The 15,607-nt window shown below is 55.8% G+C and overlaps 1 protein-coding gene across 2 annotated transcripts; it reads left to right on the forward strand.

Moving 5' to 3' along the window:
* Nucleotides 1–10,881: 10,881 nt before the first annotated feature.
* On the forward strand, nt 10,882–15,571 carry ADISSP (adipose secreted signaling protein; the record flags this gene model as incomplete). Of its 2 annotated transcripts, none has more annotated exons than XM_080716745.1 (5): nt 10,882–10,921; nt 11,830–11,972; nt 14,141–14,279; nt 15,165–15,287; nt 15,471–15,571. In XM_080716745.1, the coding sequence occupies 5 exons, from the start codon at nt 10,903–10,905 to the stop codon at nt 15,569–15,571; spliced, it is 525 nt and encodes a 174-aa protein (XP_080572871.1). The 2 variants fall into 2 exon arrangements, with proteins under 2 accessions (XP_080572871.1, XP_080572870.1); XM_080716744.1 differs by having other exon boundaries at nt 10,903–10,930.
* Nucleotides 15,572–15,607: the final 36 nt, after the last annotated feature.

Below are 15,607 nucleotides of genomic sequence, written 5' to 3' on the forward strand. Positions count from 1 at the left end.
CCCAGGGAGCCACTTTCTTTAGCCATACCCCACCCATCTAGTTACCACCCGGTAACTCCATCACGAGGAGCTTATCTGCTGATGAGATTACAACCCTCAAGAGTATATCAACTCTGAACGTGAATGCATGAGGTCTTCCACGGACATTCTGTATCTAACCATGATACTAGGCTTCAGATTCCCCTCAACTGTGGCCACACACTTGTCCTCAATCTTACACACGAACTGACTTAACTTGGCCTTTTATATGGCTCTCAACCCTGTCCACACACTGCTCCCGAGTTCTATGGACTGAAGCTAATTTTACTCCCAACCTTGACTGAGACACCATGGGATAACCTTAACTTTAATGATTTGCTCACTATCTGTATGCAATGTTGAACATTTGTGAATCCTCAGATCAGCAAGTCCATTCCTTGGCATATACCCAGAAAATACTCAGGAGAAACCCACACTTTTGTGTTCTGTCTGAGAGACAGGTTACAGCGAAGTTCATAGCAATTCTCTGTCACAGCAACAGAACTGGAAAGAACCTATATTAGTTATGTATCACCGTAGAACACATTACCACTGACTTAGAGACTTAAAACAACACCTGTAGCTGTGTGTGGTGGCGCATGCCTGTTGTTTCAGTACTTGGGAGGCTGAGACAGGAGGATCACAGGTTTGAGGACAGCCTCAGCAACAAAGTAGGATTCTTAGCAATTTAGTAAGACCCTGTCTCAAAATAAAAAATAAAAAGGGCTGAGGGTATTGCTCAGAAATAGACTGCCCCTGGGTTCAATCTCCAAAAAACAAAACTCCCCAGAAACATGCATATTAAAATATCTGGGAAGCTGGGCGTGGTGGTGCACGCTTGTAATCCCAGAGCTTGGGAGGAGGAGACAGGAGGATCACGCAGGTTTAAAGCCAGACGCGCGCGTGCTGGCTTAGGAGACCATTTCCAAATAAAAATGTAAAAATAGGTCTGGGAGTGTAGCCCGGAGGTAGAAGGGCTTCCAGGAATCCCAGTACCACCAAAAAATAAAAAATAAAAAATAAAATTTGTTATTTAAGCCAGGCAAAGAGCCAGCTTTTTGTTTCGTTTTTAAAGTATATATGGGGCAGCCCCATCCATTTAAGAGCCAGCTCTTTTTTTTTTTTTAAAGTGGTGGCACTGGGGTTGAACCCAGGGGCATTCTACCTCTGAGCTACACTATTAGCTTTATTTATTTATTTATTTATTTATACAGGATCTTGCTTGATGAGTCTATTTCCTGAGGCTGTCCTTGAACCTGCGATCCTCCTGTCTCAACCCCCCAAGTATTGGGATTACAAGCATGGAACACCACACCCAGCTAAGAACCAACTCTTTTGCTCAATATTGTTTGTGAGAATCATTCATGTTGTTGCATGTGTTTAGTAGGTTATTCTTTGTCACTGAGGTATATCATTTTACAAGTATAATTTAATAATTTATCATTTACATACAATTTGGATTATTTCCAGTTTGGGACTATTACAGTGCTGTCAAATGTTTGAATACATGTCTTCTAGTATATAATTAAGAGAAGGGGAAGGAAGGATGATAGGGGAGGTACCAGGAAATGAAATTGGCCAAATTTTGTCATGTGCATGTACAAATATGTCACAATGAATCCTATTATTAGGTATAATTATAATGTACCAGTAAAAAAGAGAAATTACTGGGTAAAAGTAGGCATCAATTTTATTATATATTATCAAGCAGTTTTCTTGAGGAGTTTATCATTTAATTTTTATTAAAATAATAGAGTCAGCCTGGCGTGGTGGGGCATGCTTGTAATTCCAGCATGTGGGAGGCTGAGACAGGAGGAATGGGTTCGAGGACAGCCTCAGCTACTTAGTGAGGCCCTCTGCAACTCAGTGAGAGCCTGTTTCAAAATAAAGAATAAAAAATTGGGCTGGGGGTGTAGCTCGGATGTGGAATGCCCTGGGTTCCATCCCCAGTAACACACACAAACACATAAGAGTTGCCAAGCATGGTGGTGTATGCCTGTAATCCCAGTTCTTGGGAAGGATTGCAAGTTTGAGGCCAGCCTCAGCAATTAAGCAACACCTATTTCCAAGTTAAAAAAAGAGTCAGGTAAGCCGGTCGTACTGGTGCATGCTTGTAATCCCAGCATTTGGGAGGCTGAGACAGGAGGATCGCGTTTCGCAGACAGCCTCAGCTACTTAGTGAGGCCCTTTGCAACTTGGTGGGGGGTGGCTGGGCTGGGCATGTACCTCAGAGGCAGAATGCCCCTGGGTTCCATCCCTGGTACCAAGAAAAAATATATGTATATATATTTATATATGTATATATGTGTGTGTATGTATGATATATATGTGTATATATACACATACACATATATACATACACATGCACAGACACTATACACACACACACACATATATATATACATATACACATATCTATCTATATCTATATCTATATCTATATATGCAGGCTACTTTGGGCCCTCTGACTGCTAACCTGAAAAATAGATATGGGACGACCTGGGCGGCATAGATATTGGAGAGGATAGAAAGAAGGGATGGGTGGGCTGGAATCAGCTTGTGGAAAGCTGTCAATGTCAGCGCTGGAAGACAAGAGTCTTTTCAAACGCCAGAGAGCGCACCATCACTTCAAATGCGGCTGAAGTTGTGAAGCTCAGCTGGAGACAGTCCCGGAGCAGAGTGTTTTAGAGCACCAGAAGGGATAGAGTGATGGAATCAATAGCCCAGAAAGATGAATTTTCCAACCGTGTGCAAACGGGAGTCCAGGAGGCAGGCTGGGGCCCACAGGGATCCACAGAAAGGGGGCATGTTGAGGGCTCGGCAAAGGCGCCACCCAGGCCGCCAAGCCCTCTCCCCTCCTTATGCTGGAAGGAAGGAGCGGCGTGTTCCGGGCGGCTTCCGCGCTGGCGCTTTGGGGAACCTGTCCCCGCCAGCCCAAATGGGGCTGGGGTGTTCACGGAGTGGTGGGCAGAGCTGTAGCACGTACCCACGGAGACGCGGGCGCCACGCCTCTGGCTCGCAGGCTCTGTGGAGGCGCCACATCCTAGCCGGAGGGGCTAAGCACGGCGCATCCCGCTACCATGGCGACCGCCTCCATGGAGACCCGGAGCAGAGGCTGCGGTCCCCCGGGTCGCTCCACAGCGTCTCCCCACCCCCACCCACGTGCCTTCTTTGTTCTGATCATTATCCGGGCCGCGCCGGTATCCCAGGACACGTCTCGGATCCGCTCGCTAAGAGGTAGGGGTATGGGTGGAAAGGGAGAAGCCGAGACCCCAGGGTAGCAGAGCCGGATGGATGGTGGCCCAACGACTAGAAAGGACGAGCGTGACTCGTATCGAATGGAGGAGCGCGTGTGGAAGCCGAGGGAGGAAGGCAGCCTCCGGCCATTCCACCTCGCCGGCGCCCCGCCTTACGGCGCCCGGGAATGCAGGCCCCGGGGAGGCGCCTTCCAAGTAGACGCCGAGAAGGGAGGTGCAAACCCTCCGGCAGAAGGCGGAACAAGCAAGGCGACTTCGAGGCACGCCTACCTCCCTCGCTCGCTCGGGCAGGACTACGACCCGCGGCCCGGCAGCGCTCATCGCGAGAGGTCGCGAGCTAGGGCTCGCAGTGCGCAGCCGCAGCGCCCTGCACGTGACGCAGTGGCTAATCGCTCGTGGGCAGTTCTCTGGAGCCGGCTCATTGGTCGGGGCCGGCCTTCGCCCCGCCCCCCGGCCGACCAATGGGTGGAGGCGGGGGCGTGCCGTGGGGCGGGCGGCCGCGGCGCGGGGCTCCTTTCCTCGTGCTCCGCGTTGATCCCCGGCTGTCGTCGCCGCCGCCGCCGCCGCCTCCACCGCTGCCGCCGCCGCGGCGATCACCTCTGTCCGACTCGGCCAGGGGTGTGCCCGCAAGGTGAGATCGTCCCTCCTCGCACCGTCTCCAGGTTCCGCCCTGATCACCGACATTGCGCTGCCTGTCGGATTCCTGTCCTAGACAGCCGGTGCGGAGACCCACACGCCGCGCTAGGAGGGCTGGGGCAGGGGGCTTCGTGTCCGAGCCGGGCCTGGAGGACCCCTCAGGACCTGAGTGCGGAGATTCAGGCGCTGGGGTCGCGGTGGCCGTCGTTAGCCGGTGGAGCAAGTGTGTTTTCCGCGGGCGCTGTCGCGGGGCAGTGACAGTGAGGGCGGGGGAGGGATGGGGGTCGGCGTCGTTTCCCGCCAGCCCGCCGCTGTCGCACCGTCTCGCAGGATGACCTTGGACGAGAAGCCTTTCTGAGCCTCGGGCGTCTCAGCACCCTCGGGGAGGAGGGCGGCGATGTCTGGGAGTGCGGGCTGGGGAGACTCCTGCGTCAGCTGACAGCCGAGGTGAACGATGCGACGCGCCAGGCTGCCTTGTCTCCCAAGACGAGGAGAAGGGGTGGGAATGAGGGTGCCACACCCACGGGAATGGCGGCAGGCAAGGATACAGGATCCCACACCTGGGACCCTCTTGCCTCTGGCAAACAGCAAGAGTGATTTGATGTAGGTTCCGGACCGACGTTCCTCTTAGCGAGCAGAGCCCTGTTGGACTGACAAGAGCGCTCAGCTTGTCTTTCCTCTTGGATCTTGGCTTTGGGAAGTGGGGCTAGAGCATTATTCTGTTCCAGAGAATGGAGCTGAGCTGCTTCTAGAAGGTCGGGCAACTGTCACCCCTAAATGCAGACTGGCCTCTGCTGGGGCTTCTTGGTCTCCAGGGCTGGGCGTGAGTGGCGCAGACAATCTGAAGGCCAGAAGCACCCTCTATGGGAGAGAGGGGAGAAGATGCTGGGCAAAGGAGGGGGGCATTTGCTGGGGAGATGAGGGATGGTGGGGTCCTTTCCCCGGTGCAACCTCCTCCCACTGCTTGTGAGAGGCAAAACACCCATATTCATGCTTGTACCTTTGGCCTGCTGCGGGGAGGAAGAAATGAAGTCAGGTCAGTGCTGAGGGATAGGAGGCTGCGCCCTCACCTGACCTCCGGCCTGGACTTGCGCTAAGTACCTGTAAGTACCTGGCCCTGCGGGGTGCTCAGTCCCGTGTCAGGTGCTGGGAGGTAGGTGGCCCCAGTAGGTGTTCCTTGTACTGGTTTGATCTTGAGTGGAAGGCTAGACAGTGATTCTTTTGGACCGAGTGCCTGCTTGATCCAGGACCCAGCCCAGGACGGATGTCGGGGAGGAAGAGGGGAAGGTTATTTGGCCTGCCGGAAAGGCCTTGGGCCAGTTTGGGGATGGGGGTTGAAGAGCAGTTGCGAAGCAAGCGCCCAAGGAAGAGGTTTGGGATATGTCGCCAGCTGCACAACAAAGGTCCAGCTTGAGCTGGTCCTGTGATGCCTGGGGGTTAGGGGAGCGGCCTCTGAGACAGAACTGGTGTGGCTTGGGGGAAGCGGGTGGCAGGTCAGAGCTCCCCGTGGCTGTGCTTCGGCTGACTTTGGCCCTTTCTCCTGTTTGAGCTTGGGCGTGGCGTGGGGCAGCTTGGAGTATCGGCCAGCATTCTGGGGGGCAGGACTGGGATGCTGACAACCTGGGTTCCTGGGTAGCCATCCAGCTGCCCAGCAAAGTAGGTTCAAAGCAGCCTCCCTCTCCAAAGCCAAGAAGAACGTGGGCTGGCAGCTCTCTGTTCCCCAGAGGGAAGGGTTCCCCCAGTCTCCCTGAGAACAAGCAGGAGCCAAAGAAGCCCCCCAGGCTCTTGCCCCAGCTTTTCAACTCCGCCTATTCTGTGACTGCTCGGGGCTCAGCCCTGACTTGTTGACAGCTACCGAAGTGGGGGTGTCATTGATTTTTTATTTTGCCAAAGGAGGGGGGCAGATACACATTCACCACATCTTTCTGAGCCCCTCTGGTTGGAGGGGGCAGGCAGAGAGGTGGTTCCCAGCACTGTGCTCTGTGGGGCCCGGCTGCCCTGGGACCGAGAAGCCGCAGCCCCTGGGGTCCACTCGGAGGGGTTGACCTGAAACGTGCCGCTCTTCCCGTGAAACTGTTGCTTTAGAAACGAGGTCCTCGGGGGTTCGCTTCCGCAGAGGTCCAGGGTGGGAGGGTACATTTCCACAGAGCTTTGCGCACCACCGCAGCAGGCCGCTGCTTATTCCAGTGTGTCAGAGAGCCCAGTGTCTCTCCCATGCGGCCCGCAAGGGCAGAACCTGAATTTGACCCAGCACTGCCACCTCCGGGGGCCAAGTGGCCTGGGGCCACGGTGATTTGGCTGGAGGTGCAGCCAGGCTAGGGTTTACAAGGCGGCCTCGAGGTTCTCCTGGGCACGGCTGCAGTGGGGCGGGGGGTGCTGACGCCCTCATTTCCTGCTTCTAATGAGAATTTATGTGGATGAGAGGCGAGCTCCCAGAGGACAGCCTCTGACAGGTTCTGTGCTGGGAGAGGTCTGGTTTCCCAGCCTCCTCTGGGCCCTGCGGTCTCGCCTTCCGCTCTGCGTTCTCACGGAGGGTAACCGGAGCAGTTGCCGAGTGACTGCTCGGTCCTGAGGCCTGCCACTGCGGGAGGCAGGTGCGGTCCTGCCCTCAGCTGCCTTCCCTTCTCAGGTAGGCGTGGGCAGCTCACTGATGGCGGGAGGGAGGCTGCCATGGCTGGGGAGTGCCCTCCAGGGCAGGCTTGACTGAGAGCCGCTGGCCCTGACCCCCACGTCTGCCTGAAGGGTGCTGCCTAGGCCCAAGCTTGAGTTCCCCTTAGGGTGGCCGTTCATTCATTCGGCAGATATAAACCGCATACAGCTGCTTTCTGCCAGGTGCTGGCAGAGTGCTTAGATCACAGAGACGGGCACAATCACAATTGCTGCCCTTTTTCTCTTTCCTTTCCTTGTGCTGGGGATTGAACCCAGGGACCTTACACTTCTGGACTATACTCCCAGCTCTATTGTGGAGGGCCTCATTAAGTTGCTGAGGCTGGTGGCAAACCTGTAATCCTCTTGTCTCAGCCTCCCAAGTACTGTGATTACAGGAGTGTGCCACCACACCCAGTTTATGTGGTGTGTGTGTGTTATATTTGTGTGTGGGGGGTGCCGGGGCTTGAGCCCAGGGGCAGTCTACCTCTGAGCTATACTCCCAGCCCTGTTTTTTTTTTTTCTTCTATTTTGAAGCAGAGTCTTGCTAGGTTAGTCTCACTACTACTTGAAGCTGGCCTTGAACCTGTGATCCTCCTGTTCAGACTCCCAAGTACTGAGATTAAAAGTATGCACCTCCATGCTCAGCTATTATTTTTATTTATTTATTTATTTATTTTCATGGTATTGGGGATGGAACCCAGGGCCATTCTACCTCCGAGCTACACCCTTAGCCCTATTTTTTATTTCTTATTTTGAAACAAGGTCTTGCTAAGTTGCAGAGGGCCTCACTAAGTAGCTGAGACTCCATGAACCTGGATCCTCCTGTTTCAGCCTCCCAAGTACTGGAATTACAAGTGTGCACCACCATGCCCGGCTCTATTTTTTATTTTTAATTCATTCCTTGTTACTGGAGATTGAACCCAGGGACATTCTGCCTGAGCTACAATCCCAGCCCTATTTTTTATTTCTGTTTTGAAGTAGGATCTTTCGAGATTGAGGAGTCTCACAACTTGCTGAGGCTGTCCTTGAACCCGTGATCCCATCTCAGCCTTCCAGGTACTAGGATTACAGGCATGTGCCACCATGCCTGGAGTTATTTTTATGTTTTTAAATTGGGGTGCTTTACCTCTGAGCTATACCTCCAGCCCTTTTTATTTCTTATTTATTTATTTATTTGTTTGTTTGTTTGTTTTGAAACAGTCTTGCTAGGTTGCTGAGGCTGAACTTGAACCTGTAATCTTCCTGTCTCAGCCCCCCACATACTGGGATTACAAGCATGTGCCTCCACACCCAGCTCAGTTGCTGCCCTTTTAAGGTGGGGGAGATAGATAATAATCCCAGAAATGAGAAAGGGGATCCTGTAAAGAGTTCCAGGCCTATCCTGGGATGTGTGGTAGGCGGGGATGCTGAGGCTGAAACCCTGGTGAAGGTGTAGATGGGGGACTGTCCCCAGACATAGGCAGCCAGGGGCAGGCAGTGGGGTGGGAAGACGGGGAGGCTCCCACAACTGGGTGTAGATGTTTTGTAGAAAGGGGCCCCAAGAGGCTTTGCTCAGCGGCCACTGCTGAGTTTCAGCTGGGCATCTGGAATGCTTCCAGGGAGGGGTGTGTGTGTGTGCCTTGCTGACCCTGGGCTCACTGCTCCGTGGCTGGAACAGCCTTTGCCAGGATGAAACACCTTCTGTTTGGCCTTGATCTCATGCTGAGTCCAGTTTCAGGAGTGGCTGGAAGTAGATGGGTTGGGGGCGACTTCTTCCAAGGCCAGGTGTCCTGGGACCAGCCGGCCCTGAGCAGCCTGGCCGGAGGTGAGCGGGGAGGGTTGCCTCCCTGTGTGCTGGGGCCCAGGACCTGGCCTCCAAGGAAGGGCCGGGCTGGCTCTTCATGCTCCGGCCTGTCCTGCATTCCACAGGCCTCCCGGGACCCAGCTGTGAACACCCTTCCCGGGAGGCCCGGCTTGGGTCTGGGTGGACTTGTCTGACATCAGGAAGTAGGGAGGGAGGTACAGTCACCTCTGTCCCCAAGGCTACTCGAAGGACTCTGCGGTCGTGCCGTCCAGCCCGTCCCCGACCTTGAGGCCAACAGGACTGGCCAAGGTCACTCGTGGTTACTCACCTGCAAACACCTCATTGTGTTTCTCTGAACAAGTAAGGGCAGATTTATCCATGTGGTACAGTTCCATTATGTCCACTAACAAGGGCCGCTCATTTCTTAGTGTCCACTGTCCTGGCCACCCACCCTCCAGTTATCTGCTAAATGTGTCTTGTTCTAGGGCGTCACCCCGCTCCCTTTTCTCTGTTAGCTGCCGGGGTAAGAGCCCAGGGCAGTTGGTCCTGTAGATGTCCTTGCCTTCTTGGTCCGCTGGTGTGAGCTAGTCTAGAGCAGGGGTTAGCCAACGCTCCCTGAGGCTAGATGGTGAATGTTTTAGACTTCGCAGGCCATATGGTCTCTGTCACAACTACTCAAAGTAGTTTTGTTGGGTACAAAAGCTGTCACAGACAACATGTAAATAAACAAGAGTGGCTGTGTTCCAGGAAAGCTTTATTTACAGAAAGCGAGGTGGTGGCCCCAGAGGCTGTGATCTGCCGGTCCCCTAACTAGAACTATCCTTTTTTTTTTTTTTTCCTTGCACTTTAGAAAAAAAAATACAGGTCAGCTGTCCCATGGAAAACGCTGCCCTCTGGGTCTGTCTCAGTGCTTGCTCACAGCATCGTTTAATTTGTTCTTCCGTCCTCTGCGTTTTCAGTAAATGAGAAGTTGGAGCTAGAGCACGATTAGATCCAGGTTAAGCTTCTCCGGCAGGCCTCCTGTCGGCGATGCATGGCTTCTGGCAGCCCCACACCAGGCGGCATCAGCCTGTCAGGCTGCCCAGGGGGAGAGGGCGAAGGACCAGTGCGTGGCGCCTGGTCATGTCGCATCCCCCAAATTTGTGCTCTTCCCCGAGAGCACCGGGCCGTCGCCGGGGGCCTTGGGCACACGTGCGCATCTCCCCTGGTCCACCGTGCCCTCGCAGTTCACTCAGCGTCGCTGCCTCTGAGCGTTTGTTTCTTTAGGGGCTGCAGAATGACTTGGCGTTTCGCCATGCTTTGTTGTTTATTAGCAAGAAACCTCAGGAGAAGAAGAGCTTTCCATCAACCAGAGGACCGTTCACTCACAGATACGGCCAGGGGACAGGCTGATTGCTGCCCCGTGAGGGGCACTGCCTCCGTCAGTGGTGACACGTGAGGCTTTGGTCTGTTTGTCTGGCTTTCCTTCTCTTTTGTGGCCTCTGTGAATGCTCTGATTTTATGAATTCCATCTATTTCCACCAGCTGTGCTCATTCTTCTTCTTTTTTCAGTACTAGGAATGGAACCCAGGGCATCTACCTCTGAGCTTCACCCCATCGCTATTTTTCATTATTATTATTATTATTACTGAGGATAAAAACAAGGGCATTCTACCTTTGAGCTACATCCCCAGCCCTACTTTTTATTATTTATTTTGAAACAGGGTCTCACTAAGTTGCAAAGGGCCTCACTAAATAGCTGAGGCTGGCCACAAACCACAATCCTCCTGTCTCAGCCTCCCAAGTACTGGGATTACAAGTGTGCACCACCATGTCTAGCTGCTCATTTTTCTTTTCGATGCTTAGATGGGCCCAGCTTAGCCCATCAGAGGCTCCCAGGGGTACCTCACACTCCTGCTCTGTGGTGGCCCTTGGCGAGCTAAGCCGGGAGCCTCTGAGACTTGGGCCAGAGTCTGAATGTTGGGTTCAAACAGGGCAAATCCCCTCCCTTTGATACCTTCTGCATGGCTCTGACCCACCACCATCAGGGAGAGCTCCAAGGCTGTGTTCATCTTTTGTGGGCCTCTTCTTGTCCCCCTCCGAGCAGGCTGTTGACTGACCTGTACCCAGCAGTACTGGGTATGTGTCCTGAATGTTGTGGCCCAGGGGCCAGCAATGCCAGAACTGGCCCCTAAGAAATACTGACAAAGTGCCCCTTCCTTCAAGGGCGCCCTTCCTGCCAGTGTCATGGGCGGGGCAGATGAGGCCTATGCTGGCACTTTGGCACCCAGAAGCTTAGCACATGCTGTCAGGGCCCTGGGTCAGCAGGTGGCTGGCAGGAGCCCCAGTTGAGAATGCCAGCTCCACTGGGGCCGCCGGGAGCAGCAGGAGTTTGGGTCCTTCCTAAAGGGAGCCCCTTTCCTCTGCGCCAGCCACAGGCGCATGGGTGGTCCTGACCCTGACTCCCCATCCTCCACCCTCCAGGCTCCTGCTTGTGCCCCTGGAGCATGGGAGGCTGCTGAGCTGAGCTGCGGTGACGGCAGGAGCTGCGTGTCTCACCCCGTGGCAGGGAGGGCGTCCATGGCTGCAGCCAACAAGGGTGAGTGCCCCCTGGCTGGGGTTTGCCCAGGCTCTTCTGTTGCTTGGGGGGCCGCTCCAGCTGCTGTGTGCTGTGTGTGTGCATGTCACTTGAACCCCGCTGTGCCAGGTCCTGGGGGTCACCCTGCCATGGCAGGAGCCCGCTGGCTCCTTGGCTGGTCACTCTGTGAACGAGCATGCCCCTCTGTCTGTGCACCAGTCTCCCTGGTGCTCTGCTGGGGGTTGGGGCCATGTGGGGCTTGTGAGTACTGGGCCTGGGGTGATGGGCAGGGCCACAGACTATGAAAGGGAATCTGGATTTCACCGAGTGGAGAGGGGTATCAGAGGGTTCAGGCAAGGGAGACGCAGTAAGATCTCAGGGTCAGGCGCCTGGGGTGCAGCAGGGACTGTGGGTGTGCCAGGCTGGCCCCCAGGGCTTCTCCTGAGTCCCCAAGAACCCAGGCCGAAGGTCCTCCCACTAAAAGGACTCAAAGCCTCCCATTAAAAGCCTAGGGGCCATGGGTGCATGCCCTAGGTGCCCCCAGGGTGAGGTCTCTCCAGCCCACAGCCCGGCCTGGCTCAGCCCCCTCTCTGGCCTTGGAGCACTCGTCCCAGCTCAGGGACGGCTGAGGGCCTTGATGAGAGTGGGCAGAGGGGAAGAGCAGGGCTTGCAGGGCTGGCCTGGGGGGTCTGAAGGATTATTTTCCTATTGCTGGTGTCCTATCCAAGCAAGGGTCCTATCTGCGGGAGAGGGCCAGGCAGGGTGGCAGGCCTTAAGCCTAATGACCGCCAGCATCCACTTAATCTAGAAAGGAGCCTGGCCAGCGAGCACTGAGTGACGCAGAGGGAGCCGGGGTGGGAGGGAAGGAGAGGGCGTGGTTTTGCTGGGGGCAGGAGAAGCCAGCCGCCCCTGATCCCTCTCCCACTCAGGAAACAAACCCAGAGTCCGGAGTATCCGTTTCGCAGCAGGCCATGATGCCGAAGGCTCCCAGAGCCACGTCCACTTTGATGAGAAGCTGCACGACTCAGTGGTCATGGTCACCCAGGAGAGCGACTGCAGCTTTCTGGTCAAGGTACGTGCACACCTGCTCCATTATCAAGTCAACTCCCTTGGCCCCTCCGCCTGCCTGGCCAGCCAAAGTTCTGGCTGACTTAGACTCTTTGTTAGGGTGTTTAGTACCTCGTGTTTCCTTTGTTGGTGCTGGGGATCTAACTCATGGTCTTGTGCATGCTAAGCACACACTTGTCGGGCATGGTACGTGTGCGTACACGCACGCACACACACACATGCTCCACCGCTGAGCTACGCCCCTAGCCCTTCACCCGTGTTTTCCTCTTGGAGCGCTCCCTTCTCCTCGGGGCCGCACTCACACACCCGCCAGTGTGGCCGCTCAGCTTCTGGGCACTGTTGGTCTCCTGCCTACTTGGAAGGCGCAGGAGGGGCTCTGTTGGTGCTGGGTTGGGGAGGATGTTGACTGGGGCCGCCAGGCTGGTGGATGAGCCCAGGCCCAGAATTGAGCAGGAATGCCCAGGGTTGAGGGCAGAGGTCTGGTCCCTGGAGGCCTCCCTGAGGAGGGGCTTGCTGCTCTGCTCAGAAAGGAGCCCAGGTTTGAATCCATCTCTCTTCACCTCTGACATCTTTCTTTTTCCCCTATAGCTGACAATTTTCCCCAAGGGAAAAAATGGAATGAACCAAAACTTTTAAAAATAGTTCCTTCCCCTCATTGCAAAATCTGCTCATATGTATGAGAGAAAATTTAGAAGAGAGAGAAAAATACGAAGATCTGCTGGGGCGCTGCTTAGTAGTAGAACACCTGCTAGCATGCATGCGGCCCGGTTTCAACCCTAGCACTGCGATCAGTAAATAAATGGAAATTTAAAGGCCGTCACCAGAAATAACCGTGGTTGACATTTTGATACATGTCGTTCAGCTTCTAGTTTTTTTGTTTTTTTTTTTTAGCTTTGTTTCCAAAAATCAAAAAGCTTTTATCACAGTGGACACGCTGTCTTTGTTTGCTTCTGTTATGACCTGTCTCCGCCTGTGTTGGGAAACCGTTTTCTGCGAAATTTAACACCTGTTCCTTCAGGTGCCTTCTTATTGATTTGGCGGCTTCCCCGTCCCAGGCGTTTCGCTTGTTTCTGTTTTTCTGTTAAGTAGGGCACTCATGAATGTTGTTTTGCTGTATCTCAGAGTATTTTCCCTGGAGAATCCTGCAAGTGGTGCAGCTGGGCCACAGGGTCAGTGGAAGGTATAGTCAGAAAGCCCGCTTGAGTGTGGGCTCTCTGCCAGCACAGTGAGGGCTGCCAGCCTTGAGCTTTGCCATGCCGGGACATCAGGCTGGTCCCACAAGAGCTGAAAGCCCAGCAGCCACTCCCAAACTGCCCCATGGGCGGGGCTGTCCAGCCCCATAACTGAGGAGGGTACAGCATGCAGCCCTGTGCCTGCCGGACTAGCACTCCTATAAACCACCCTGCTCGGCAGCCGCCCCGGCTTCTGACCCTTCACACCACTGATTTCCAAGAATGGCTTCTGCCCCAGAGGGACGGTGTTGGTTGTGAAGCACTGTGTTTGGAAAACAGAAACCACTGGGTTCATGAACCGGGCTATTGGGTGTACTGAGCCCTTGAGTGGGCAGCAGGCATGTGTGATGGGTGCCAGTAGGGCAGGCGGGAGCCTGGGCTCTGTGGTTGGTGCCAGGCCTGTGAGCCACTTGTGGACCCACACAGCTGGTGTAGTGTCTGTTTGGTGCTAAGGATAAAACCCAGCGCTTCACCCGTGCAAGTACGAGCTGCACACCGACCTGCACGCCAGCCCCTAGTGCCCTCTATCTAATGCCACCACCCCTCTTCCCCTCTGTGTGTCGCCTGGCATCTCTGTGAGTGGCTGGAGACCAGTGGCCCTGGCCCTGGCGGGTGCCACACACAGTGGGAGTGGCCGAGCCTGGGGAGGCCTCCCTGGTCCCAGTGTGGTCTCCAGCCGGCCAACCCCTGGCCACCCTCCTCTGATCTGTAGTGGGCCTCTGGGGCCCTGAGGCCCTGAGACAGAGCTGAGGATCGTGCCGGTTGTCAGGGGACGCTGCCGTCAGAGGGCTTGGCGCATAGGGCTTGCATTACGGCCCACTTGAGCGCTGGAGGAGTTAGGTTCCTGGGGAAGCCAGTGCCCGGGCTGCAGGGTCATGGTGCACGTCCTGGGTGGACCCGGGGGAGCAGTGAGTGAGGCGCTTCACCCCTTCTGCTGCAGGTCGGCTTCCTGAAGATCCAGCACAGGTACGAGATCACCTTCACGCTCCCCCCGGCACGCAGGCTGAGCAAGGACATCCGTGAGGCGCCCGTCCCCAGCCTGCACCTCCGGCTCCTCAGCGTCCTGCCCAGCCCTGAAGGTGCGTCCCCTCCCGAGCGGGGTGCAGAGCCCTGCCTCCCCCAGAGGCTCCTGGGTGCGAGCGGGAGTGTTCCCAGTGAGGGGCGCGGTGCCTCTCTATGAGTTCCGGGGTGGCCTCCCTTCCTGGACAGGAGTCCATGAAGTACACTGCAGGCCCGCATCTGCCACTGCTCATGGCCCCCAGCCAGAGGTCACTGAGACGGAGGCCTCCAGCCCTCCCTCCTACCTGCCCCTCAAGAATCACGCGCACGCTTGTAATCCCAGTACCTGGGAGGCTGAGACAGAAGGATACACAGGTTCGAAGCCAGCCTCAGCTACTAGTGAGGCTGTCAGCAACTTAGTGAGACCCTGTTTCAAATAAAATATCGGTCTGGGAGTGTAGACCAGAGATAGCCCCTGGATTCCATTCCCAGTACCAAAAAAAAAAAAGTCACCTGTGGGAGCTGCAGGAACTCTGGGCTAGCTCTTGGCACCCCCGGTCCCTGGTCTCCATCCTCCTCCCACCCAGCTGACTTAAGGCCTGGCAGAGCCAGGGTGTCCATGTCATGGTGCTCTGCCCTGGAGCCGGCTTCAGCCCCAGGTCCCCACCCCACCTCTTCTCGACCTCGCCCTTCAGACCCTTGGGCCTCTGCCCCGCCTCCTGCCACCTGCTCAGCTCAGAGCCGCCCTGCCTGTTCTCCAGCATTCCATCTTCCTGGGTATGGAGCCAGCAGGCCCTTCTCTGAGAAGCCTGGGTTGCAGCCATGGTGTGTCCCGAAGGCAGAGGCACTGAGCTTGCTGGACAGGAAGCTCCCGGGCTGTGGGCCTCTGAGACACCGCATGGACACACTTATGAGAGCTGGGGATGGAGGGAGCTGTTGACCGCTCCGTGCCCTGCCTTGCACAGGTTACAGCGTCAAGTGCGAGTACTCAGCACACAAGGAGGGCGTTCTCAAAGAGGAGATGCTGCTGGCCTGCGAGGGCAACCCGGGTGCCTACGTGCGCGTGACGGTGCAGGCGCGTGTCATGGGTGAGTGGCGGGGGGCTTGCTCCTGGCCGGAGCCGGGAGGTGCAAGATGGCCTGGGGGATCCATGCCTGGCTCCCACCCTCGGGCAGGCAGGTCGGGACCTCCCGTCCCTTCACCTGGCCCCCGGGGGAAGGGGCCGCATGCGTGGCGACAGTGGGCACACCAGCCTGCACCCTGCCTTGCAGACCGGCACCACGGCACGCCCATGCTGCTGGACGGCGTCAAGTGTGTGGGCGCTGAGCTGGAGTACGATTCGGAGCACAGCGACTGGCATGGCTTTGACTGAGGCCACCTGCCCGGCCAGCCACGGCCCTCAGCCTTA

The sequence above is a fragment of the Muscardinus avellanarius genome (genome assembly GCF_963383645.1).
Source record: "Muscardinus avellanarius genome assembly, chromosome: 19".
NCBI lineage: Eukaryota > Metazoa > Chordata > Mammalia > Rodentia > Gliridae > Muscardinus > Muscardinus avellanarius.